At 46.3% G+C, this 24,794-nt stretch overlaps 1 protein-coding gene across 1 annotated transcript; it reads right to left on the reverse strand.

The window, feature by feature from the left end:
• Nucleotides 1–12,639: 12,639 nt before the first annotated feature.
• Nucleotides 12,640–24,058, reverse strand: LOC115660479 (uncharacterized oxidoreductase C663.09c-like). Its single transcript, XM_030581949.1, has 6 exons — nt 23,891–24,058; nt 23,014–23,065; nt 17,318–17,505; nt 16,274–16,432; nt 15,064–15,174; nt 12,640–12,804 (listed from the first exon to the last, which is right to left on the reverse strand). The coding sequence occupies exons 1-6, from the start codon at nt 24,056–24,058 to the stop codon at nt 12,691–12,693; spliced, it is 792 nt and encodes a 263-aa protein (XP_030437809.1). The 3' UTR covers nt 12,640–12,690.
• Between the last annotated feature and the right edge of the window lie 736 nt (nt 24,059–24,794).

Here is a 24,794-nt window from a genome sequence, read left to right on the forward strand (position 1 = left end):
AGGATGAAATTTACCTTTATTCAGTTTCTTAATGTATTAGGCTTAGACTTGCATGTTTTGTTATATTTTGCTTGGTAACTTAATTTGTTCGGTCTGTTATTACTTGGAACCACTTAAATCCTACTTTTTATACCTTTGTTTATTGATAAACCCAGAGTAAGTGATTAATACCTGGGGAGCAAACAGCTGTTCATATCTCTCTATCATTGTTATAGAGGGTGGACAATTTATAAGTTTATCCTGTATAAGGTCTAGGAGTTGGAGCATCCTCAGCAATAGCTTTGAGCTATTATTCAAATCTCAGGCTTTATGATAAAAGTGTTCCATGTAAGCTTTTGTGAGCAAGATGCAAAAGAGCTAATGAAAGCACACCCTGAGATTGGCTGCTACCAGCCACCCAATGAGATTGCTGCTGCATTTGTGAAAAGGGCAAAGTAACAAGAGGCAGGTGGAGGCTGGGAACCAAAAAATCCTGTTCCATTTAGTGTCCACCTGAGAATCAGTCCAGGTATACCTTGAGCCCAGTGCACACTGGGACAAGACTTTTGGGGCATTGTTAGTGCTGAGTAGGTTGGCCTGAGGATGTGGTCTGTATCTCGCTTCTGAGTTTTAATCTATTAGATGCTGTTTGATAGGTTTTGCTCAATGGGAGCACTTATCTCCACGTGAACTCAGAGTGGAGTGGGGATCAGCAGGATCATAGAATCATAGAATATCTGAGTTGGAAGGGAGGTCATCTAGTGCAACCCCCTGCTCAAAGCAGGACCAATCCCCAACTAAATCATCCCAGCCAGGGCTTTGTCAAGCCTGACCGTAAAAACCTCTAAGGAAAGAGATTCCACCACCTCCATAAGGAACCCATTCCAGTGCTTCACCGCTCTCTGAGTGAAAAAGTTTTTCCTAATATCCAACCTAAACCTCCCCCGCTGCAACTTGAGACCATTGCTCCTTGTTCTGTCATCTGCTACCACTGAGAACAGTCTAGTTCCGTCCTCTTTGGAACGCCCTTTCGGGTATTTGAAAGCAGCTATCAAATCCTCCCTCATTCTTCTCTTCTGCAGACTAAACAATCCTAGTTCCCTCAGCCTTTCCTCATAAGTCATGTGCTCCAGCCCCTTAATCATTTTTGTTGCCCTCCATTGGACTCTTTCCAGTTTTTCCACATCCTTCTTGTGGTGTGGAGCCCAAAACTGAACACAATACTCCAGGTGAGGCCTCACCAATGTCAACTAAAGGGGAATGATCACGTCCCTTGATCTTCTGGCAATGCCCCTACTTATACCGCCCCAAATGCTGTTAGCCTTCCTGGCAACAAGGAAACATTACGAAAAATTGCTTTGCAAACAGGGGCTGCTAGCAGGGAGTTTTGCAAGGGAGTTCTCCAGGTGAAGGAGGAGCAAATACAGCACCCTTGGGGTAAGTGTGTTTGGGGGTTACTTGTCTGTAGTGTGTGTTTGTCTGTGTTTGGGAGTTACTTGCTGTGTGCTGAGCTTGTGTTTGTCAATCTGTTTGTTTGTTTGTTTGTTTGTTTGTTTGTTTGTTTGTTTGTTTGTTTGTTTGAAGGACCGTGTGCTGTGGCTGGGAGTTTGAAGCTGTGAGCTTAAAAGGAAAGTCTGAAAGCTAGAAGCCTGTGGTAATTGGCTGAGCCTTCATGAGTGGGCGGGGCATTCACACAGGCCAGGGCTTTATAAAGCAGTGCACAAGCGACCAGGGAGCTTTGTGACCAGGGGCTGCTAACAGGGAGTTTCGCAAAGGAGTTTGGAACGGGAGTGAGAAGGGAGCAGGGATCCCTTGATGGTCCTATCTGTTTCCCTTTATTCCCCTTAAAACCTGTAAACCAAACGACATTGAAAACTTCGTGCTTTAAACAACCCTTTCATTAAGTAGGAGACAATGCAGGGAGAAGCCCAGGTGCAGAGTGGGGGCTATCCAGTTTGTTGCGCTGAGTGAGGCATGTATGATTACCTGCCCTGTGGGCGGGTGGCATATGCGTGCAGTTGGTGCAAAGAGCTCCTGGCCTTCAGAGACCACGTACGGGTTTGGAGGCCAGGGTGGCAGAACTGGAGGAGCTAAAGGAGGCAGAGACGTATGTTGATGAGGCTTTCCGGGACACTGTAGAATTGTCCTACCTGCGGTCAGACAGCCCCTGCACTGTTGAGGAGGAAGAAAGGCCCAGGGAAGCTTAGCAGTCAATGGGAGCAGAGGGAAACCTTCCCATAGTTGGGACCCTCCTTCCAGATGGTGCTGGGATTGCCTCTCGCACCGAGGTTACCTCTTTGGAGGAGGGAACTCCAGTTACTAGGAAAAGGCAGTTAGTAATGAGAGATTCAATCATTAGAAATGTAGATAGCTGGGTTTGTGATGATCGATAGAACTGTATGGTGATTTGCCTGCCAGGTGCAAAGGTTGCGGATGTCTTGAGGCATCTAGACAGACTTATGTGTAGTGCTACGGAGGAGGCGGTGGTCGTGGTACATGTAGGTACCAATGACATAGGGAAGGGTAGGAGAGATGTCCTGGAGGCCAAATTTAGGCTGCTAGGGAAGAGATTGAAATCCAGGACCTCTATGGTGGTATTGTCAGAAACGCTCCCAGTTCAACGCGCAGGGCCAGGTAGGCAGGCAGAGCTTCAGAGTCTCAATGCGTGGATGAGACGATGGTGTAGAGAGGAGGGGTTTACATTCATTAGGAACTGAGGAAACCTTTGGGATGGGGAGAGCCTATACAGGAGAGATGGGCTCCACCTAAACCAAAGTGGAACCAGACTGCTGGCACTAAACATTAAAAAGGTTGTAGAGCAGTTTTTAAACTAAGAGATGGGGGAAAGCCGATTGCTGCAGAGGAGCATGTGGATCGGACAGAGACTTCTCATAGGGGAGAGTCTAATGATAGAGAATCTCCAGGTTATAGTCAGGAACAGAAGATGGAAGAGGATAATGTAAGGATCAGATCAGATGATAAACATTCACATAAAATAGAATCTGACACATCAGAAGAGGGCAGACAAATAAACAGGGACAAGTTTTTAAAGTGCTGGTATACAAATGCTAGAAGTCTAAATAATAAGATGGGTGAACTAGAGTGCCTTGTGATAAAGGAGAATATTGATATAATAGACATCACAGAAACCTGGTGGACTGAGAGCAATCAATGGGACACAATCATTCTGGGATACAAAATATATCAGAAGGACAGAACAGGTTGTGGGGGAGGTGGGGAGTGGCACTATATGTGAAAGAAAATGTAGAATCAAATGAAGTAAAAATCTTAAGTGAATCTACATGTTCCATAGAATCTCTATGGATAGAAATTTCATGCTCTAATAAGAATATAAAATTAGGAATCTATTATCGACCACCTGACCAGGACAGTGATAGTGATGATGAAATGCTAAGGGAAATTAGAGAGGCTATCAAAAGTAAGAACTCAATAATAGTGGAGGATTTCAATTATCCCCATATTGACTGGGAACATTTCACTTCAGGACCAAATGTAGAGATAAAATTTCTCGATACTTTAAATGACTGCTTCATGGAGCAGCTGATACGGGAACCCACAAGGGGAGAGGCAACTCTAGATTTAGTCCTGAGTGGACCTCAGGAGCTGGTCCAAGAGGTAACTATAACAGGACCGCTTGGAAATAGTGACCATAATACAATAGCATTCAACATCCCTGTGGTGGGAAGAACATCTCAGCAGCCCAACACTGTGGCATTTAATTTCAAAAGGGGGAACTATGCACAAATGAGGGCGTTAGTTAAACAGAAGTTAAAAGGTACAGTGACTAAAGTGAAATCCCTGCAAGCTGCATGGGCGCTTTTTCAAGACACCATAATAGAGGCCCAACTTCAATGTATACCCCAAATTAAGAAACACAGTAAACGAACTAAAAAAGAACCACTGTGGCTTAACAACCATGTAAAAGAAGCAGTGAGAGATAAAAAGACTTCCTTTAAAAAGTGGAAGTCAAATCATAGTGAAGCAGATAGAAAGGAGCCTAAACACTGCCAAATTAAGTGAAAGAGTATAATAAGAAAAGCTAAAGAGGAGTTTGAAGAACAGCAAAAAACTCCAAAGGTAATGACAAAATGGTTTTTTAAGTATATGAGAAGCAGGAAGCCTGCTAAACAACCAGTGGGGCCCCTTGATGATCGAGATGCAAAAGAAGTGCTTAAAGATGATAAAGTCATAGCAGAGAAACTAAATGGATTCTTTGCTTCAGACTTCAAGGCTAGGGAGATTCCCAAACGTGAGCCAGCTTTTCAGGTGACAAATCTGAGGAACTGTAACAGACTGAAGTGTCACTAGAGGAGGTTTTGGAATTAATTGATAAACTCAACATTAACAAGTCACTGGGACCAGATGGCATTCACCCAAGAGTTCTGAAAGAACTCAAATGTGAAGTTGCGGAACTATTAACTAAGGTTTGTAACCTGTCCTTTAAATTGGCTTCAGTACCCAGTGACTGGAAGTTAGCTAATGTAATGCCAATATTTAAAAAGGGCTCTAGAGGTGATCCTGGCAATTACAGATCAGTAAGTCTAACGTCGGTACCGGGCAAATTAGTCGAAACAATAGTTAAGAATAAAATTGTCAGACAGATAGAAAAAGATAAACTGTTGAGCAACAGTCAACATGATTTCTGTAAAGGGAAATTGTGTCTTACTAATCTATTAGAGTTCTTTGAAGAGGTCAACAAACATGTGGACAAGGGGGATCCAGTGGACATAGTGTACTTAGATTTTCAGAAAGCTTTTGACAAGGTCCCTCACCAAAGGCTCTTAAGTAAATTAAGCGGTCATGGGATAAAAGAGAAGGTCCTTTCATGGATTGAGAACGGGTTAAAGGACAGAGAACAAAGGGTAGGAATAAAAGGTAAATTCTCAGAATGGAGAGGGGTAACTAGTAGTGTTCCCCAAGGGTCAGTCCTAGGACCAATCCTATTCAACTTATTCATTATTGACCTGGAGAAAGTGAGGTGGCAAAGTTTGCAGATGATACTAAATGGCTGAAGATAGTTAAGACTAAAGCAGACTGTGAAGAACTTCAAAAAGATCTCACAAAACTAAGTGATTGGGCAACAAGATGGCAAATGAAATTTAATGTGGATAAATGTAAAGTAATGCACATTGGAAAAAATAACACCAACTATACATACAATATGATGGGGGCTAAGTTAGCTACAACAAAACAGGAAAAAGATCTTGGAGTCACCGTGGATAGTTCTCTGAAGATGTCCATGCAGTGTGCAGAGGCGGACAAAAAAGCAGACAGGATGTTAGGAATCATTAAAAAGTGGATAGAGAATAAGATTGAGAATATATTATTGCCCTGATATAAATCCATGGTACGCCCACATAGACTCATAGACTCTAGGAATGGAAGGGACCTCGAGAGGTCATCAAGTCCAGTCCCCTGCCCTCATGGCAGGACCAAATACTGTCTAGACCATCTCTAATAGACATTTATCTAACCTACTCTTAAATATCTCCAGAGATGGAGATTCCACAGCTTCCCTAGGCAATCTATTCCAGTGTTTAACTACCCTGACAGTTAGGAACTTTTTCCTAATGTCCAACCTAAATCTCCCTTGCTGCAGTTTAAGCCCATTGCTTCTTGTTCTATCATTGGAGGCTAAGGTGAACAAGTTTTCTCCCTCCTCCTGATGACACCCTTTTAGATACCAGAAAAGTGCTATCATGTCCCCTCTCAGTCTTCTCTTTTCCAAACTAAACAAACCCAATTCCTTCAGCCTTTCTTCAGAGGTCATGTTCTCAAGACCTTTATTCATTCTTGTTGCTCTTCTCTGGACCCTCTCCAATTTCTCCACATCTTTCTTGAAATGCGGTGCCCAGAACTGGACACAATACTCCAGTTGAGGCCTAACCAGCACAGAGTAAAGCGGAAGAATGACTTCTCGTGTCTTGTTTACAACACACCTGTTAATGCATCCCAGAATCACACTTGCTTTTTTTACAACAGTATCACACTGTTGACTCATATTTAGCTTGTGGTCCACTATGACGCCTAGATCGCTTTCTGCCATACTCCTTCCTAGACAGTCTCTTCCCATTCTGTATGTGTGAAACTGATTGTTCCTTCCTAAGTGGAGCACTTTGCATTTATCTTTATTGAACTTCATCCTGTTTACCTCAGACCATTTCTCCAATTTGTTCAGATCTTTTTGAATTTTGTCCCTGTCCTCCAAAGCAATTGCAATCCCTCCCGGTTTGGTATCGTCCACAAACTTAATAAGCGTACTTTCTATGCCAACATCTAAATCATTGATGAAGATATTGAACAGAGCCGGTTCCAAAACAGACCCCCGCGGAACCCCACTTGTTATACCTTTCCAGCAGGATTGGGAGCCATTAATAACTACTCTCTGAGTACGGTTATCCAGCCAGTTATGCACTCACCTTATAGTAGCCCCATCTAAATTGTACTTTCCTAGTTTATCTATAAGAATATCATCCGTATCAAATGCCTTACTAAAGTCTAGGTATATCACATCCACCGCTTCTCCCTTATCAACAAGGCTCGTTATCCTATCAAAGAATGCTATCAGATTAGTTTGACACAATTTGTTCTTTACAAATCCATTCTGGCTATTCCCTATCACCTTACAACCTTCCACGTGTTTGCAGATCATTTCTTTAATTACTTGCTCCATTATCTTCCCTGGCACAGAAGTTAAACTAACTGGTCTGTAGTTTCCTGGGTTGTTTTTATTTCCCTTTTTACAGATGGGCACTATATTTGCCCTTTTCCAGTCTTCTGGAATCTCTCCCGTCTCCCATGATTTCCCAAAGATAATAGCTAGAGGCTCAGATACCTCCTCTATTAACTCCTTGAGTATTCTAGGATGCATTTCATCAGGCCCTGGTGACTTGCAGGCATCTAACTTTTCTAAGTGTTTTTTTACTTGCTCTTTTTTTATTTTATCTTCTAAACCTACCCTCTTCCCGTAAGCATTCACTATATTAGACATTCCTTCAGACTTCTCAGTGAAGACCGAAACAAAGAAGTCATTAAGCATCTCTGCCATTTCCAAGTCTCCCGTTACTGTCTCCCCCTCCTCACTGAGTAGTGGGCCTACCCTATCCTTGGTCTTCCTCTTGCTTCCAATGTATTGATAAAAAGTCTTCTTGTTTCCCTTTATTCCCATAGTTAGTTTGAGCTCATTTTGTGCCTTTGCCTTTCTAATCTTGCCTCTGCATTTCTGTGTTATATGCCTATATTCATCCTTTGTAATCTGACATTTTTTTATATGACACCTTTTTATTTTGTAGGTCACGCAAGATCTCGTGGTTAAGCCAAGGTGGTCTTTTGCCACATTTTCTATCTTTCCTAACCATTGGAATAGCTTGCTTTTGGGCCCTTAATAGCGTCCCTTTGAAAAACTGCCAGCTCTCCTCAGTTGTTTTTCCCCTCAGTCTTGATTCCCATGTGACCTTACCTTTCAGCTCTCTGAGCTTACCAAAATCCACCTTCCTGAAATCTATTGTCTCTATTTTTCTGTATTCCCTTCTGCCCTTCCTTAGAATTGCAAACTCTATGATTTCATTGTAAGCAGAGTCAGGATAAGCTCTACCCTGACATCTGGTGGAAAGAATGTCAGAGAGTGTATTTGCATAGGCACGCCTACCCTATCCCAGACTGCCGAGCTGTGGGACTGCTTGGTGACACATGACTCCCCCTCAGTTGAGTGGTATGTGCTAGACAAGGGACATGGGTTCCAAAACCCAGTGAATGGAGAGAGGCTGGGAACAGGTATCTGTGCCTGGTGGTGTAGTCTCCTTGTGGAGCCAGAAGCACCAGTTCTACCCTCTCCTCTCTCCACTGTGGAATGTCAGAGTTGATTTTTTTTTATTCCCTCAAGAATCTAAATACAGGTTGCTGAGCTGAACTCACTTTGGGCAAATGGTGCACTAGCACTGGGGCTCCCCCACTAAGAGCTGAGATCACTAAGAGTTGAAATCACTAAAGAGCTGAAATAACTGAGCTGAGAGCACTGAGTACTATGCTATCTAGTGGGGGAGCCTGAAGTTATACTGTGGAACAGAGCAGCTAGTGGAGTGGAGCAGTTGTGGGGACGGCTGGAGCGGATCACGGGACAGCTGGTGGCAGCGGAGCGGCTGGCAGAGCGGAGTAGCTGTGGGATGGGTGGAGCGGCCCACAGAGCGAGCGGAGCCGAGCAGTTTGCAGAGCAGCTCATGGAGCAGAGCAGCTGGTGGAGTGGAGCAGTTTCTGAGGATGGCTGGAGGAGCAGAGTGGAGCAGCTGGTAAAGCGGAGCAGTTCGTGGAGAAGGCAGAAGCAGAACCCACGGAGAGGCAGGGCAGTTGGCCCCGGACCACATAAGGTGCCCCTTTCTACCCAGGCTGCGGGGAGGGACTTCTACAGATAAACTCTCAAACTCTGGGGTGGCATTGACCAGAGACTTTTGGGTTGTTGGACTTTGGGGTGATTGGACTTAAAACCCTAAGGGGAAAAAGGACAGTGCCAAACGTACTTGGAGGTGGGTTTTTGTTTATGGTTTGTGTTATAACCCTGTTTGTGGCGTTTCTCCAATGGGATGCCGCATTGATTCCTTCCTTTATTAAAAAGATTTTGCTACACTCAGACACCGTCCTTGCGAGAGGGGAAGTATTGCCTCCTAGAGGCACCCAGGGGGGTGTGGTATGTGAGTGTCCCAGGTCACTGGGTGGGGGCTAGAGCCAGTTATGCATTGTGTTACTGAAACGGAACCCCTGGATACTGAACCCGGCCCTTGTTGCTGCCAACTCAGAGGGGTAGAAGGGTTACATCATGATCACTTTCACCCAAGCTTCCTTCTACTTTCAAATTCTCAACGAGTTCCTCCCTATTTGTTAAAATCAAGTCTAGAACAGCTTCCCCCCTAGTAGCTTTTTCAACTTTCTGAAATAAAACGTTGTCTGCAATGCAGTCCAGGAACTTATTGGATAGTCTGTGCCCCTCGGTGTTATTTTCCGAACATATATCTGGATAGTTGAAGTCCCCCATCACCACCAAATCTTGGGCTTTGGATGATTTTGTTAGTTGTTTGAAAAAAGCCTCATCCACCTCTTCCACCTGATTAGGTGGCCTGTAGTAGACTCCCAGCATGACATCACCCGTGTTTTTTACCCCTTTTAGCCTAACCCAGAGACTCTCAACACTTCCATCTCCTATGTCCATCTCCACCTCAGTCCAAGTGTGTACATTTTTAATATATAAGGCAACACCTCCTCCCTTTTTCCCATCTATCCTTCCTGAGCAAACTATACCCATCCACGCCAACATTCCAGTCGTGTGTATTATCCCACCAAGTTTCAGTAATGCCAACAATGTCATAGTAGTATTTATTTATTAGCACTTCCAGTTCTTCTTGCTTATTACCCATACTTCTTGCATTTGTATATAGGCATCTAAGATACTGGTTTGATCTTGCCTCCCAGCTTTGCCCTGATCCTCCTTTCTCTCTGCCATTATAGCCCATACTCCCTCCTGTTTCCAACCCATCTCCCAGGTCTTGTTCCCCACTTACCTGTGGGGTTTGCTCACCTATCCCCGTCGAACCTAGTTTAAAGCCCTCCTTACTAGGTTAGCCAGTCTGTGCGCAAATAAGGCCTTTCCTCTCCTCGAAAGGTGAATGCCATCTCTGCCTAGCTGTTCTTCCTCGAATAGCATCCCATGGTCGAGGAAGCCAAAGCCCTCCTGGCGACACCATCTTCGCAGCCAGGCATTCACCTCCACAATGCATCTATCTCTGTCCAGGCCCCTACCTTCGACAGGAAGAATCGAAGAGAATACCACCTGCACTCCAAACTCCTTAACCCGTACTCCCAGAGCCCTGTAGTCACTCTTGATCTGCTCAGTGTCACACCTCACACTATCATTTGTGCCCACATGGATGAGTAGCATGGGGTAGTAGTCAGAAGGCTGGATAATCCTCGACAATGCCTCTGTAACATCTCGGATACGGGTCCCTGGCAGGCTGCATACCTCCCGGGATAAACGGTCAGGGCGACAGATGGGTGTCTCCGTCCCCCTCAGCAGAGACTCTCCAACCACCACTACCCTACGTTTCTTATTATCAGTGGTGGCAGCAGACCTCCCAGCCTTAGGAGTATGAGGCTTCCCCTCCTTAACTGTTGGGGGTGATTCCTTCTCTCGGTGTATCAAGAAGAGCATAACGGTTATCTATTACCACAGCAGGAGGGTTCGCAGCAGGGGTGGAGCACTGCCTGCTGCCAGAAGTAACCAGCTGCAAGTGTCCACCCTGAGCCATCTCCTCCTCCACTGGTGTGTCAGTAGTACTGTGAACTGGGACAGCTACATCAGCTGTCTCCACATGGATACTGTCCAGGAATTGCTCATGGATACGGATGTTCCTCAGCCTAGCCACCTCCTCCTGTAGCTCTCCCACCTGCTGCCTGAGAGATTCCACCAGTAGGCACCTTTAACATTGGATGCCACCCCCAGCCTGGATATCTGTAAGTGAAAATTGCAAGTTACAGTCTTTGTAAACCCACACCAGAATCTGGGTAAAAGCGTCCATGCTTTGGTGCTCTGTCTGGCTACAGGCACAAGTGGAGGAGACAGAAGCAGTGCTGCCACGGATGTTGCGGGTCCTTCTAACCATCGTAAGCCTCCCTCTGTCAAACTCTCTCAAATTCCCGTCTGCAGCTCCCTGTCCGCTCTGCTCTGCTTTAAACAGAAAGATTTTGGATGTGGCTTGGTTTATAAGTTCAGGGGACCAATGGGTCACAGATGAGACCGACAAGGGACCCCCACTCCCTTCCTACTCCCCTTCCGAACTCTCTTGCGAAACTCTCTGTTAGCAGCTCCTGGTCGCTAAGCTCCCTGGTCGCTTGTGTGCAGCTTTATAAAGCCCTGGCCTGAGTGAATGCCCCGCCCACTGGTTATGGCTCAGCCAATTACCACATCGCGAATACTGCATACAGATGTGGTGTCCTCATTTTAAAAAAGATATACTGGCACTAGAAAAGGTTCAGAAAAGGGCAACTAAAATGATTAGGGGTTTGGAATGGGTCCCATATGAGGAGAAATTAAAGAGGCTAGGACTCTTCCGTTTGGAAAAGAGGAGACTAAGGGGGGATATGATAGAGGTCTATAAAATCATGAGTGATGTGGAGAAAGTGGATAAGGAAAAGTTATTTACTTATTCCCATAATACAAGAACTAGGGGTCACCAAATGAAATTAATAGGCAGCAGGTTTAAAACAAATACAAGGAAGTTCTTCTTCACGCAGCTCACAGTCAGCCCATGGAACTCCTTACCTGAGGAGGTTGTGAAGGTTAGGACTATAACAGCGTTTAAAAGGGAACTGGATAAATTCATGGTGGTTAAGTCCATAAATGGCTATTAGCCAGGATGGGTAAGGAATGGTGTCCTTAGCCTCTGTTTGTCAGAGGATGGAGATGGATGGCAGGAGAGAGATCACTTGGTCATTACATGTTAGGTCTACTCCCTCTGGGGCACCTGGCATTGGTCGCTGTTGGCAGACAGGATGCTGGGCTGGATGGAGCTTTGGTCTGACCCGGTATGGCCATTCTTATGTTCTTATGACTCATATCCAGCTTCTCGTCCAATGTAACCCCTAGGTTCTTTTCTGCAGAACTGCTGCCTAGCCATTCGGTCCCTAGTCTGTAGCAGTGCATGGGATTCTTCTGTCCTAAGTGCAGGACTCTGCACTTGTCCTTGTTGAACTTCATCAGATTTCTTTTGGGCCAATTCTCTAATTTTGTCTAGGTACCTCTCTATGCTATCCCTACCCTCCAGCGTATCTACCACTCCTCCCAGTATAGTGTCAACTCCTCCCAGTTTAGGATGGCTGAAATGGGAATCCTCTCACCACATGCCCCAACGGCCATAGAAGAAACTTGACCATGAGCTTGCACACATTTCCTACTCGAGCCAGCAAACAAAAGTGATTGGCTAGAACTCCTAGATCCTTGCTAGAAGAGCAACCCATGCAGCTCTCCGTGGTGTGCAGTGAGTCATCCCAGTACTGATGCAGTGGGACTGGGATCTTTGGTTTCTCAGCAAAATGCAGACTCGACAAACATTCTCTCTGTGTAATTGTTTGTGACCTGTCCGCGGTTCATTGTGCAGAGCGGGGCCATCACACAGACACACTCATATGGTATGGCACTCATGTGTCATCCACAATGACGGGCCTGCAATTCATGTTTTCCACCCCTGGGCCCAAGGTTAGGAGTGGCCCTAGCTGTTTTGCCAGCCAGGCCAGAAAATGTTTCCAATATTTTTGACCCCACCTACTCCTGAGAAACCAAGCGAGCACATAAGTGTGCGCGCGCACGCACGCACACACACACACACAGAGCACCAGCCAGTTGGAGGGGAGCCAAAAAAAAAAAGAGCAGTTTTGTGCCCCCTGGAAGTTAGTACTGAGGGCAACTGCCCTTCTTGCCCACCTCTAGGACTAGCTGTACCCGCCTGAGGTACCTGAATGTTCAGTCTCTAGATGGGTTAGTAACAGCACAGCAGTATTGAATTGATCTCCCATCTGTATGAGGGAGCAGCAGAGGAGAAAGGCTCAAGAAATAGGTTGTAATTCAGCTCAGGTTGTTTATTGGAGTGTCAGGTACAGGTAACACTGCAGACACCTCTATGATCTAATCACACCTGGAAAACTCATGTCTCACCAGGGATAGATTTGTCCGTCCCAGCCCATGAAGGAACCATTCTCCTTCTCAGAGAACGTGGAAAGCATCTTCAGGATTGCTTTAGTGGTTTCCTCCACGGTCTGTAGGGCCTGTAGGGTTAAAGTGACGCTGTTAGGTAGGGCAAAACTGCATCTTTCAGGCCATTGTTGCTGTGACACCCTGGCATCCCAATATTCACCACTGTCATGTAATCAGGATATGTTTAGTACTAAGTATGCTTTGTGATTCTTATTATTCTAAGTCTTGATCCTCTAGATGTTAATATCTCGTTAGAGCGTACGTGCTATTGTCATATGTGAAGTTACAAAGTTTGGCTGTGTATGTGTTGCTGAAACGTTGTGAGGTTGAAAATATCCACAAGCAGCGTTTCAGCTGCAATAGTAGAAAGGCCAGACAATCTTAATGGCTTACTGAGGAAATGGACACAAGCACAAGGATTACCCCAGGAACTGTGAACAAAAGAAACCTCTGAGACAGCATGACAGAATAGGAACTGTTTGACCCAGATCACAGCAGAAGAGCTTTCCAGCAAGTGGGAAGCAGATATAAAAGGGACAAAGTGAGATCATGATGGGACCTCACTCTCCTGACAACACACCTGGGAACACCTGAGGAACAAAGACTGAACAGGGAGGAAATGATGGTTCCCAGGCTTGAGAGATTTCTAGCCTGTGTATGAAAACTTGGGAAATCCAAGCTGCAAAGCCAAGGCAGCTTATGCCGTAGGAATCTGCCAACCTGTTTATCATGCAGGGTGAGAATTTGCTAATTCATATCCTACCTTTCTAGTACTGTATATTAAGCTCAGTTTGCAGTTTTGTTTATTTACTAGGTAATCTGCTTTGAGCTGTTTGCTATCACTTATCACTTAAAAAGTCTATCATTTTGTAGTTAATAAACTTGTTTTATGTTTAATCCAAACGACTGTGCATTTGACTAAGGTGTCTGGGGAAAATCTCAGCTTGGTTTCCACCAGTGTGCATGGTCCTCTTCACATTGAGAGAGAGGCAGACTGAGTGCTTAACCCATATAGTGGCCAAATTTGACCAGGGCAGGATGTACTGCCTGGGGCCTAGGCTGGGAAGCTGCTGGTTAGAGACCCTGCCTGTGACTGCAGCTGGGTGTGTCCCTACCTGTGTGAATGCTGGTGAAAGTGCAGGCTGGAGGGCTTTTCAACTTGTCACAGCAGCACAGTGTGAGAGGGAGCCCAGGCTGGTGGGTCAGAGGCTCAGTGGTACCCCAGTTCCAGGTTGCACCCCGGGGGGAACTCATTACAGTTACTATGTTCCTAGCAGTGGGTGTATTCAGGATCAAGTCTCCTCCCTCAACATATCATCCTCTTAGCTTCAGTAGGGTCTTCAGGCTAAGTTGTCTTTGCAGATAGTTGTACAACGCTTACCACAATGGGGCTGTGGGCTCTGTGCTACCAAAATACACTAATAAATAATAATGTACTAAAATGAGAGTTGATGTTCCTCACACTTGTGCATTTATAGAGTCTTATCAAAACCCCATAGCTGTGAGTGGGGTTTGGATCCGTCCCATAGAATCATCCCAAAGCATTAAAGGCCTTTGCAGTAAAGCAGTATGACTAATTTTGTATACACTATTTATGGATCACTTCTGGCGTGGCACGTGACAATCCTTAACTGCGTCAGTAAGAACACGGTCACACCTGGGCAAAGAGGGGGTGCAATGTTAGTGTTCTGATGTGGTAGTTATTAATGCCCACTTTGCACTGGTACAAATGTGCAAGGTGCAGGGCAGTGGCAAATCAGGCCCACTCTGTCCAGATTAAACTGCAGAGGGAGTTTAGCTCAGCTGAATGTACTTCGCCCCCACATTGGACTTTCGCCAGGAAATTGCAGCTATAGAAGTCAGTGGGAGTTAGGTGCTCAAATACCTCTGAGGATCTGGGCCTTTGTGGTCAACCCTCTGGCTCTTGCACACTGTGCTGTGGGTTGTTTAGAGGAGAGGGGGAAACTGGGCTTTGCAAGGAAACGCAGCGGTCAGGATCTGGGGCAAACAGGCCAGTATGCTTTGTCTGCTTTGTGCTGCTCCCAAGTGGGGTAAAGCAGGCAGAGTGTACTGGTGAATCTGGCCATCAGAGGTAAAATGACAAGAAGATGTCAGGTGGATACATATCTTCAAATCATAGAAATCTCATCACAGGGTGACCTTCTCTGGGTTTATGTTTATATATGAAAATTCTAGTAATTTAACAAACCAAACCAAATTCCCAAACAAAAGCCATGTTAAACTGGAGATATGGTTATGGATATAGCAACTGTGGATGGAAGTGGCCAGTCACCCTAACCAAGGGATTATAAACGTGTTATGAACCATACCGCTTCTGTTCCCATTCTGGTTTTCACCCAGCCAGGATGGATAGAAGTGCAGAGAATCCCACAGTCTTTGTACTCCAAGGACAGGCACTTGGTGATCATGTTCAGAGCAGCCTGTGGGTGGGACACTCCATGAGCAGAGATAAGAGCACAGGACAGAACATGACCCCTGATCCCACAGTACTGATATGCAAGGGTGGAGTCATCTGGGCTGACAGGAGAGGAGATAAATAGCACTGGGCGGAATGTAAGGAGCTTCATACATAAGCAGTACTGCTGAACTAAAGGGCAGCTCCCACTTCACTCAATGGACAAACCCAGTTCAGGTGCTTGGGGTGACAGATAAGGTTACAACTCTTAGTGAAGCTATTCTGTGAGATCTCCCCCGCCCCAACATAATATGATGTCATTTTCTTAAAAGATCCCATTAAAATCTCCAGGATTGCTTTCAATAGTCACTGGAAGATCGATGCTGGTTCTGAGAGACTCCAGGCCCATCCTGGAGGGATGGCAACTCTAGCAACAGATGAAAAGAAAACTTCCCGCCTCACAATAAATCTTCAATCTTTGCTGCCCCTGAGTAAAGGGTGCAAGGCTCTGAGATACCAAATCCCAGAAATCTCTGGTTTTATCTTTTTATAACCTGGAATGCTTAGAAAAGTGGAAACCAGGAGACCCAATCCTGATGAAACGAAAGGAGGAAAATCCTTGGCTAAGCCCAGCTGTTGGCATTGGCTGTATCTGTACCTTGAGATCCTACACGGCTGAGACTCATCGAGGGGTTCAGTACACAAGGAACGGATGGCACCAGCAGCTGGTTCCAAACCCAGCTGAATTCTTGTTACCCTTGTAGCAATAACATTCCGGGCACTCTGACAGAGGGGAGAGGATCCCACTGAACACAACCTTCCTCACTGCCCAATGGCGACCAAAGCTGGATGAGCTTGGAAGCTGGTAACACATCCCGATCTCTGGTTTGTTGTTAAAGAGTAATTCTGGCTAAAGGTTGACTGTAAAGGGGGAGATGCATGGACACATGCACTGTATCTTTAAATCTGTAGCAAGAAGCTGGGTGGTAGGGGGCTAGAGCTCTGCAGGGAAGCTGGCAGGGGAGTCCGAGGTGTTCAGAAGGAACAGCAGAGGAGGCACCTGCATTGATACAAGGTCGGGGCTAGTTATTCTGGAAGGGAGTGAGAGGGGTCCTGTATGGTACCTTGCTGCAGCGGTAGCTGGGTATTTTCCGGAATACCCACACTGGAACTACTTCTATGGAAGCAGTTGTGCTGGACATGTTGAGAATGGCGGCCTTGCTGCAGCTCAGCCCGGTCTGGGTGCTCTGCTGGGCCGCCTTCTTCAGCAATGGCAGGAACTCCTGAGGGACATACCGATGACTGTGTTATGACAGAGGTGACACTGCTGTACCAGGGAAGGAACCCATCAGTGATGTTAAGGGTCAGGGAGAGGGAGGCTCTCAAGGTGGAGTCTGATTCAGGCAGGTTGGTGCATCCAATAGTTCTTGGGAATATGATGATTGGGAAACTCCTCTATGGGTCAGAGTGTGCTCTTCCTTTAGGGAGCCTGCTCTGCTCATTCCTAGAGGTAAGCCCTGCACAATCCATGTGCTCCAAGAGCACATGGTCTGGGCCTGTGCCCAGCCTCTGGGTAGAAGCATTTTTAAGATGGAGATATGCCTATCTCATAGAGCTGGAAGGCACCTTGAAAGGTCATCGTGTCCAGTCATCTGCCTTCATAGCAGGACCAAGTACCATCCCTGACAGATTTTTGCCCCAGATCCCTGAATGGCCTCCTCAAAGATTGAGCTCACAACCCTGGGTTTAGGAGGCCAATGCTCAAACCACTGAGTTATCCCTCTCCCACCATCACGAGGAGGCAGGGCACAATCTGGCCCTCACTCTTATGGCTGCATGGCTTTCTGGTACAGCCTTTGAACCAGAAGAGAACATGTGATTATACTGACTGAAACATCAGGGGATAACAACCTACTCCTGCAACCAGCTAGTGGAGTTATTTCATTAGCCCAAGGGGTAGAAAACTGTGCTTTGGTGATCAAGGTTCAAATCCTGCTGGTGGCCAGTGTTAGGGGATGTTACAGAGTCTCCTCTGAGTCTGAAAATGCAGATCACCTTGTTTTTGAAAAATGAGTCAAAAATTTGCCCGAGCCAAGTGTCTCATCTTGTTTCAGGGCAGACTTGGCTCAGTGTCAAAGGAGTTTCCTGGTTGTCAGGTATGTTCTTACCTGGCTCACCAGCAGGGGCCCAACTGTGTTAGTTAGGTATACAATTCCCATGGTCTCAGCGTTCTCATTCTCCATGGTGGTCACCCGTGCGATGCCAGCGTTGTTTATCAGGAGATTCAGTCCATGTCCTTGCACATGCTCCTCCACTTTCTGCGCAGCTGCCTTTATGCTGTTTGGATCTGTGACATCTACAGACAGCACAGGGGATTCAGAAACATCCTTCCTATAGCAGCTCTGCCCTGTCTATCAGTTCTACCAGCCCATTCAGCTGTTGACCCTGTCTTCAGTTGGCCAATGAAAGCAGCCTCGCTCACTTGCTTGTATCTCCCTCAGGCTCCTCTAGGAACTCTCCCACGCTGCCTCTGATTCCAGGGGCAGGAGGAAATCCCTTGACATTTTTTAAAAAAATTGCTTAATCTCTTTCAACTGAATCCAGAAGAGCACCTTCCCTCTTATCCCATGGAAGCTTACTTTATGTAAGAATCTTTGGTGAGGGACCTTGTCAAAGCTTTCTGAAATTCTAAGTACACTATGTCCACTGGATCCCCTTGTCCACATGCTTGTTGACCCCCTCAAAGTATTCTAGTAGATTGGTGAGGCATGCTTTCCCTTTATTAAAACCATGTTGATTCTTCTTCAACAAATTATGTTCATTTATACGTCTGACAATATTGTTCTTTATTATAGTTTCAACCAGTTTGCCTGGTACTGAAGTCAGGCTTACAGGCCTGTAATTGCCAAAATGACCTCTGGAGCCCTTTTTAAAAATTGGCATCACATTAGCTATCCTCCAGTCATCTGGTACAGAAGCTGATTTAAATGATAAATTATAGACTACAGTTAGTAGTTCTGCAATTTCACATTTGAGTTCCTTCAGAACTCTTGGGTGATACCATCTGGCCTTCGTGACTTATGGCTGTTTAATTTATCAATTTGTTCCAAAACCACCTCTAACGATACCTCAATCTGGGGCAGTTCCTCAGATCTGTCACCTAAAAAGAATGGCTCAGGGTTGGGAATCTCCCTCATATCCTTAGCTGTGAAGACCAATGCAAAGAATTCATTTAGTGTCTCAGCAATGTTCTTATGGTCCTTGAGTGCTCCTTAAGCACCTCGATCGTCCAGTGGGCGCGCCCCCCCTACCTCGGTTGTTTACTAGGCTTCCTGCTTCTGATGTACTTAAAAATTTTTTTGCTATTACTTTTTGAGTCTTTGGATATCTGTTCCTCAAATTCTTTGTTGGCCTTCCTATTTGTATTTTCACACTTCATTTGGCAGTGTTTATGCTTCTTTCTATTTTCCTCCTAGGATTTAACTTTCACTTTTTAAAGGATGTCTTTTTGTCTCTCACTGCTTCTTTTACTTTGTTGTTTAGCCATGGTGTCTCTTTTTTGGTTCTCCTACTATGTTTTTAAATTTGGGGTATACATTTAAGTTGAACCTCTATTATGGTGTCTTTAAAAAGTTTCCATGCAGCTTGCAGAGATTTCACTTTTGGAGCTGTACCCTTTAATTTGTTTAACTAACCTCCTCATTTTTGTGTAGTTCCCCTTTCTGAAATTAAATGCTACAGTGTTGGGCCACTGTGGTGTTTTTCCTGCCACAAGGATATTAAATTAAATTAAAGTTAATTTAATTATATTAAGATCACTATCATATATATTACCAAGCAGGTCAGCTATATTCACCTCTTGGACCAGATCCTGTGCTCCACTTGGGACTAAATCAAGAACTGCCTCTCCTCTAGTGGATTCCAGGACCAGCTACTTCAAGAAGTAGTCATTTAAGGTGTCAAGAAACTTTATCTCTGCATCCTGTCCTGAGGTGACGTACCTAGTCAATATAGGGATAATTGAAATCCCTCATTATTATTGACTTTTTTATTTTATTAGCCTCTATAATCTCCCTGAGCATTTCACAGTCACTATCACCATCCTGGTCAGGTGGTTGGTAATATATCCCCGCCATTATATTCTTATTATTAGAGTATGGAATTTCTATCCATAGAGATTCTATGGTACAGTTTGAGTTATTAACAATTTTTACTTCATTTCATTCTACACTTTCTTTCACATATAATGCCACTCAGTCACCAGCATGACCTGTTCTGCCCTTTCGATATATTTTGTACCCTGGTATTACTGTATCCCATTGATTATCCTCATTCCACCATTCTGTGATGCCTTGTAGTGAGGCTGAGTAGCCTCCCTCCTAGCGGGAGAGTGAGGTACCCCTATATGCCCCTTGGAGGGCGAAGCCTAGATCGCCCTGCCCCCCTCACCGGAAGGACCGGGTTTTGGCCAGAAGTATAAAAGGCCGGCCCTGCAGCACAGTTGGGGGACGGATGGAGTTGCGATGGAGAAGGACACTCGACCTGTTCTCCAGAGGCCCTGAGAGGAGTCTGCGCCTGGCTGTTCCTGATCCCCAGGCGTGGACGAGGACTGGCCCGGAGTACCCGATGCGGTTTACTCGGAAGAGCTGGAAGAGGCCTGGAGGCTGCAGGTACTAAACCCCGGGGAGGCAGGAAGTAGCCCAGGGGCAGCCACAGAGCAACCGGCTGCAGAGCCTGGCATGGCTCATTTGGCGTGTTCCAGCTGGATCTCCAACAACGAAAGGGCAGCCAATCCTGCCACTGCCAGGGCCCTGGGCTGGGATGTGGTGGAGTAAGGTGGGCCCGCATCGCCCTGCCACCCCACCCCAGGTGGCTGACCCCCTACATGGTGCAAGGAGGTTCTAGCCCAGGACGGGAGCTTCCTTATCACTCATCTGGAGAGACTGTTTGTTGGCTGGCTGCCTGAGCCCTCCTCAGGCCAAAGTCAACCTGTCAAGACTGTTTGCTCGCTGGCTGCCTGGGTTCCACCCAGGCCAGGGCCTGCCTTTAAAGACAGGCTGTTTGTGGACTACTTGAGCTACCCCAGCCCAGGCCGAAGCCTGGTAGTGACAGTTGCTCACCCAGCCCTGTTGTGGGCTCCCGGCTACCCAATAGACTCTGGTCCGGACCAGACTGGGGCCAGCTGGAGTGACCTCCCTCCGAGGGTGAGAGCGAGGGACCCCTACTTGCCTATTATATCAATATCCTCATTTAATACAAGGTACTCTAGTTCACCCATTTTATTATTTAGACTTTTAGCATTGGTGTTTGGGTACTTTAAAAACTTGTACCCTTTTAGCTGTCTGCCATTACACAATGTAATTGAATGGGACTCTTTTTTATTTGACTGTTTCTGATCAGACCCTGCCTGTATTTTAGCATTTTCCATCCTCTCGTCTCCACCTGGACATAGATATTCTTTATTAATAGATCCTCCCCTAAGGGATGTCTGAACCACGTGCTCCTCCACACCTGCCGGCTTTTCCCCAGCCCTTAGATTAAAAATTGCTCTACAACCTTTTTAATGTTAAGTGCCAGCAGTCTGGTTCCATTTTGGTTTAGGTGGAGCCCATCCTTCTTGTATAGGCTCCTCCTTTCGCAAAAGTTTCCCCAGTTCCTAATAAAGCTAACCCCCTCCTCCCTGCACCATCGTCTCATCCATGCATTGAGACTCTGCAGTTCTGCCGGTCTAACTGGCTCTGTGTGTGGAACTGGGAGCATCTCAGAGAATGCTGCTATGGAAGTCCTGGACCTCAATCTCTTAACTAGCAGCCTAAATTTGGCCTCCAGAACCTCTCTTCTATCCTTCCTTGTGTCATTGGTACCTACATGTACCATGACCACCGGCTCTTCCCCAGCACTACACAAACATCTATCCAGATGTTTTGAGAGATCCGCAACCTTCGCACTAGGCACGCAAGTCACCATGCAGTTTTCCCGGTCATTGCAAACCCAGCTATCTATGTTTCTAATGATCAAATCGTCCATTACTAATACCTGTGTCTTTCTAATAGCTGGAGTTCTCTCCCCCGGAGAGGTATCCTCAGTGTGAGAGGACGCCACAACATCATCTGGAAGGAGGGTCCAAACAATGGGATCATTTCCCTCTGCTCCAGTTGGATGTCCTCGTTCCCTGGGACTTTCATCCTCCTCAACAGCACAGAGGCTGTCAGACCAGGGGGTGGGACTGTTCTACTGTGTCCTTGAAAGTTTTATCTGTGTACCTCTGTCTCTCTCAGCTCCTCCAGTTCAGCCACCCTGGTCTCCAAAGCCTGTACACATTCTCTGAGGGCCAGGAGCTCCTTGCACCAAATGCACACACACGCCACTTGCCCACAGGGCAGGTAATCATACGTGCTGCATTGGGTGCAATAAACCGGGTAGCCCCCACTCTGTTGCTGGACTTCTGCCTTTCTGCCTGCATTGTCTTCTTACTTCTGCAGCTGGTCCCTTTGTTGTTGTTTTGTTTATATCAAGGGGGTGGTTTTGGCTTTTAAGTTTAAAGAATGTTGAATTCTAGCCCCTTCTCATGCTCCCCCTGGAGAACTCCCTCGCAAAACTCCCCTGGTAACTGCTCCTGTTCACTAGCTCCTCTGGTTGCTTAGAAGCAGGCTTTTTAAAGCACTGGTCTCCCTGAGTAGCCCCACCCTGCAGTTAAGACTTGATGGGGGCTGTAACAGGGACCTGGCCTAAGGGGCACTGAACCAGCCCCTGTTAGCTCAGAACCTGCTGGAAGAGCTCTCATCAAGGAGAACTGGCTGGAGCTGGCAGGGTGTGGCTCTTAAAGGATCTCGAGAGCAATCACCTGTGAGCCTGCTGAGAGGAAGGCCTCTAAAGCTAGCAGGAAGGAAGTAGGAGGGGGAACAGGAAAGTGAGGAGTGAGGGCCTGTTGCTCCCAGCTGCTGTAAGAGCAAGCTGTTTCCCAAGGGGCTATCTGACTGGTATTGAATTGGATATAGCTGTATATATGTGGGTGTGGGAAATGACTGGGAAATAAAAGGGCACTGGTGTGTGACAGAGTGGTCTCCAGCGAATTTGTACCGCGAGCAATGGAGCGCTCGTCTAAAGGTGCTAAAACCTGTAGGGAGGCTTAGGGATCACAGCCTTGTTAAGAAGCTCTCAGCCTTGCCTAGCAGGCCACTAGGCTCAGCACTCACATGGTCAGCACACGGTCCCCCAAACAAACAGAGCACACGGTATACTTCAGTCAAGCAGCAAGCGCACCACAAACACAAGCATCATCATTATACTTTTTCTGGATCCAAATAGAAACCCACAGCTTTCAATCTAATGTGGCTTTTATTTTAGATCCTGGAAACCCATAAGAAAGAATCAAAATTCAAATGAGAGAGCACAGTGTGTCTCGCTCCTTGGTAACAAGCTGCTGAACCTTTGAGAACAAAATGGCTGCTGGCTCTGCATGCAGGGAGAGGTTATTGGAATTTTTGGGCTAGGAAACTGCAAACAATGTTGCACAGGGACACATGCCATGGGGGCATTGCAAGATTTAGCAGGAGAGGAAATATCTGTCCCTTGGGCACACTTAATGGACACTTAGTGGAGAAGGCATAGGACCCACACTGGGTTTGTACCTTTAGCCCTAAAATCATGGGTCTCTTCCACTTGAAGTAAGAGTAACTTTATTAGCGGTTAGCCATTACACGGGGGCAGAGTGGGTGTGAAGTGCTCCACTCTGAACTGTTAGTGCTTCACAACCAAACACAAGTGTGGCACCACATTGTGCTATCCATGGAGAATTGGGCTACTTGTCTTCCTCCCAAGCCCACCCCTGTCTGAACAAGTAGATGCAGAGATGGCTACATACCCAGCTCCAGCACCACCAGGTTTGGATGCTTCAATGCCAGCTCTACGACCTCCTGGGAAGAGAAACATTTTCATTTGGTTAGAAAAATCCTGGAAGGTAATCAGGGTCTAGGACAGCTCTGACCTCAGCTGCAGGTCTGGGATCTGCAATAGAGAATGTGGTGCAGTGCCTGGGGGTGGGTGAACCCCTCAAGGAAGGTGCTGGTGACTGAGCTGGGAAAAGCCAATTCCCAGAACTCCCCTGTCCCACAACAAGTGGCATGTGGATGAGTGAACCAGGTGCCTCAGAGAGGCTTCTCTCAGCCTTCTGCAGTGAGAGTGGGATGTCACAAAAGCCCTGGTGCTTACAATTCCATCACATAAGAATGGCCCTACTTGGTCAGACCAAAGGTCCATCCAGCCCAGTGTCCTGTCTGCCGACAGTGGCCAATGCCAGGTGCCCCAGAGGGAGTGAACAGAACAGGGAATCGTCAAGTGATCCATCCCCTGGTGCTCGTTCACAGCTTCTGTCAAACAAATGTAGAAATGTAGGCGGCCAGGGTGATTTCTCTGTCCTGTCTCTGACACAATCAGCCCTCTCTGGATACATCTAGGGCAGGGGGTTTATCACAGGCCACAGCGGAACATTTTATAACAAGCCCCTTGTTAAAATATTGGTAGCATCTTGCCTCTCTATTGCTGAGCTGAGACACACTAGCATTCGAGTTTTACTGTGAGTTCTGAGTTTTCCATTTGAGCCTCTGAAGTGCTTTTAAAGGGAACCCACTCCTTATCTGATCCTGGCTTTGCAGCGTGCACTGCAGGGAAACCCAATTCTCACGCTGTTTCTGGGCCATCTGCTGCTCAACCTTCCTGTAAAGACCAGATTTCATCCTCACCTTGCTTTGGGATCCAGCCAGCTCCCTGGTGGTGGCAAAGATCCATTCTGGTGGATTTGGTAGCTCTAGAAATTGCTTCACAAGTCCCAGGCCAATTCCTCGATTGGATCCAGTCACCAGAACACTCCCGACAGTGAACTCTGTCTTCCTCCCTGAGCTGCAACTCATCCTAAATAATGATGCTTGGGCTCCTCCTAACACCAGTGTTGGATCTAGAGATAAGCCTCTTGATTAAGTTATATAGTGTTGGCAGTTCAGAGATTTGAATAACTCCACCCTTACTCAGACACCTTGATTACAAAAGCGAAACCAATTAAAGGATACTAGGTATGATTGGTTTGGTCACGGAGATCCCTTTGCGACTGTCACCTGATGTCCTGAAATTACCTCTGAGCCTGTTTTCCCTGCCAGCTTGGGACTCCAGAATTTTGTCTTGTTGAGCCAGACGTAGAATCCAGCCTTGTTGTGCTGCAACACAGGCCCAGGGTCTGGGCCATGCCCCCAAAACTGCTGACTTTAACTAAAAACATCTCAGCAGGTCACCTGTCTCCAGCACCCAGACACCCAGCTCCTAATGGGATCTGAACCCCAAATAAACCCATTTAACTCTGTATAAAGCTTATATAGGGTAAATTCATAAATTGTTCACCTTCTATAGCAGTGATAGAGATGCACAGCTGTTTGCTCCCCAGGGTATTAATCATTTACTGAGTCATGGTAATTGCAGGCACAAACAGTAATGGAGTTTAGCCCGCAAGCAATCACAGTAATTGCGGGCACAAATAATGATGCAATGGAGACCAGGAGCTGAGGGTTTCATTCACTTGAAAATCAGGCCAGCCATGTTTGCACAGAGAAACCACATGATCATAAGAAAGAGAACAGTATCAATGTCAGCACTCCC

This window comes from Gopherus evgoodei, chromosome 12 (genome assembly GCF_007399415.2).
Source record: "Gopherus evgoodei ecotype Sinaloan lineage chromosome 12, rGopEvg1_v1.p, whole genome shotgun sequence".
Taxonomy (NCBI): domain Eukaryota; kingdom Metazoa; phylum Chordata; order Testudines; family Testudinidae; genus Gopherus; species Gopherus evgoodei.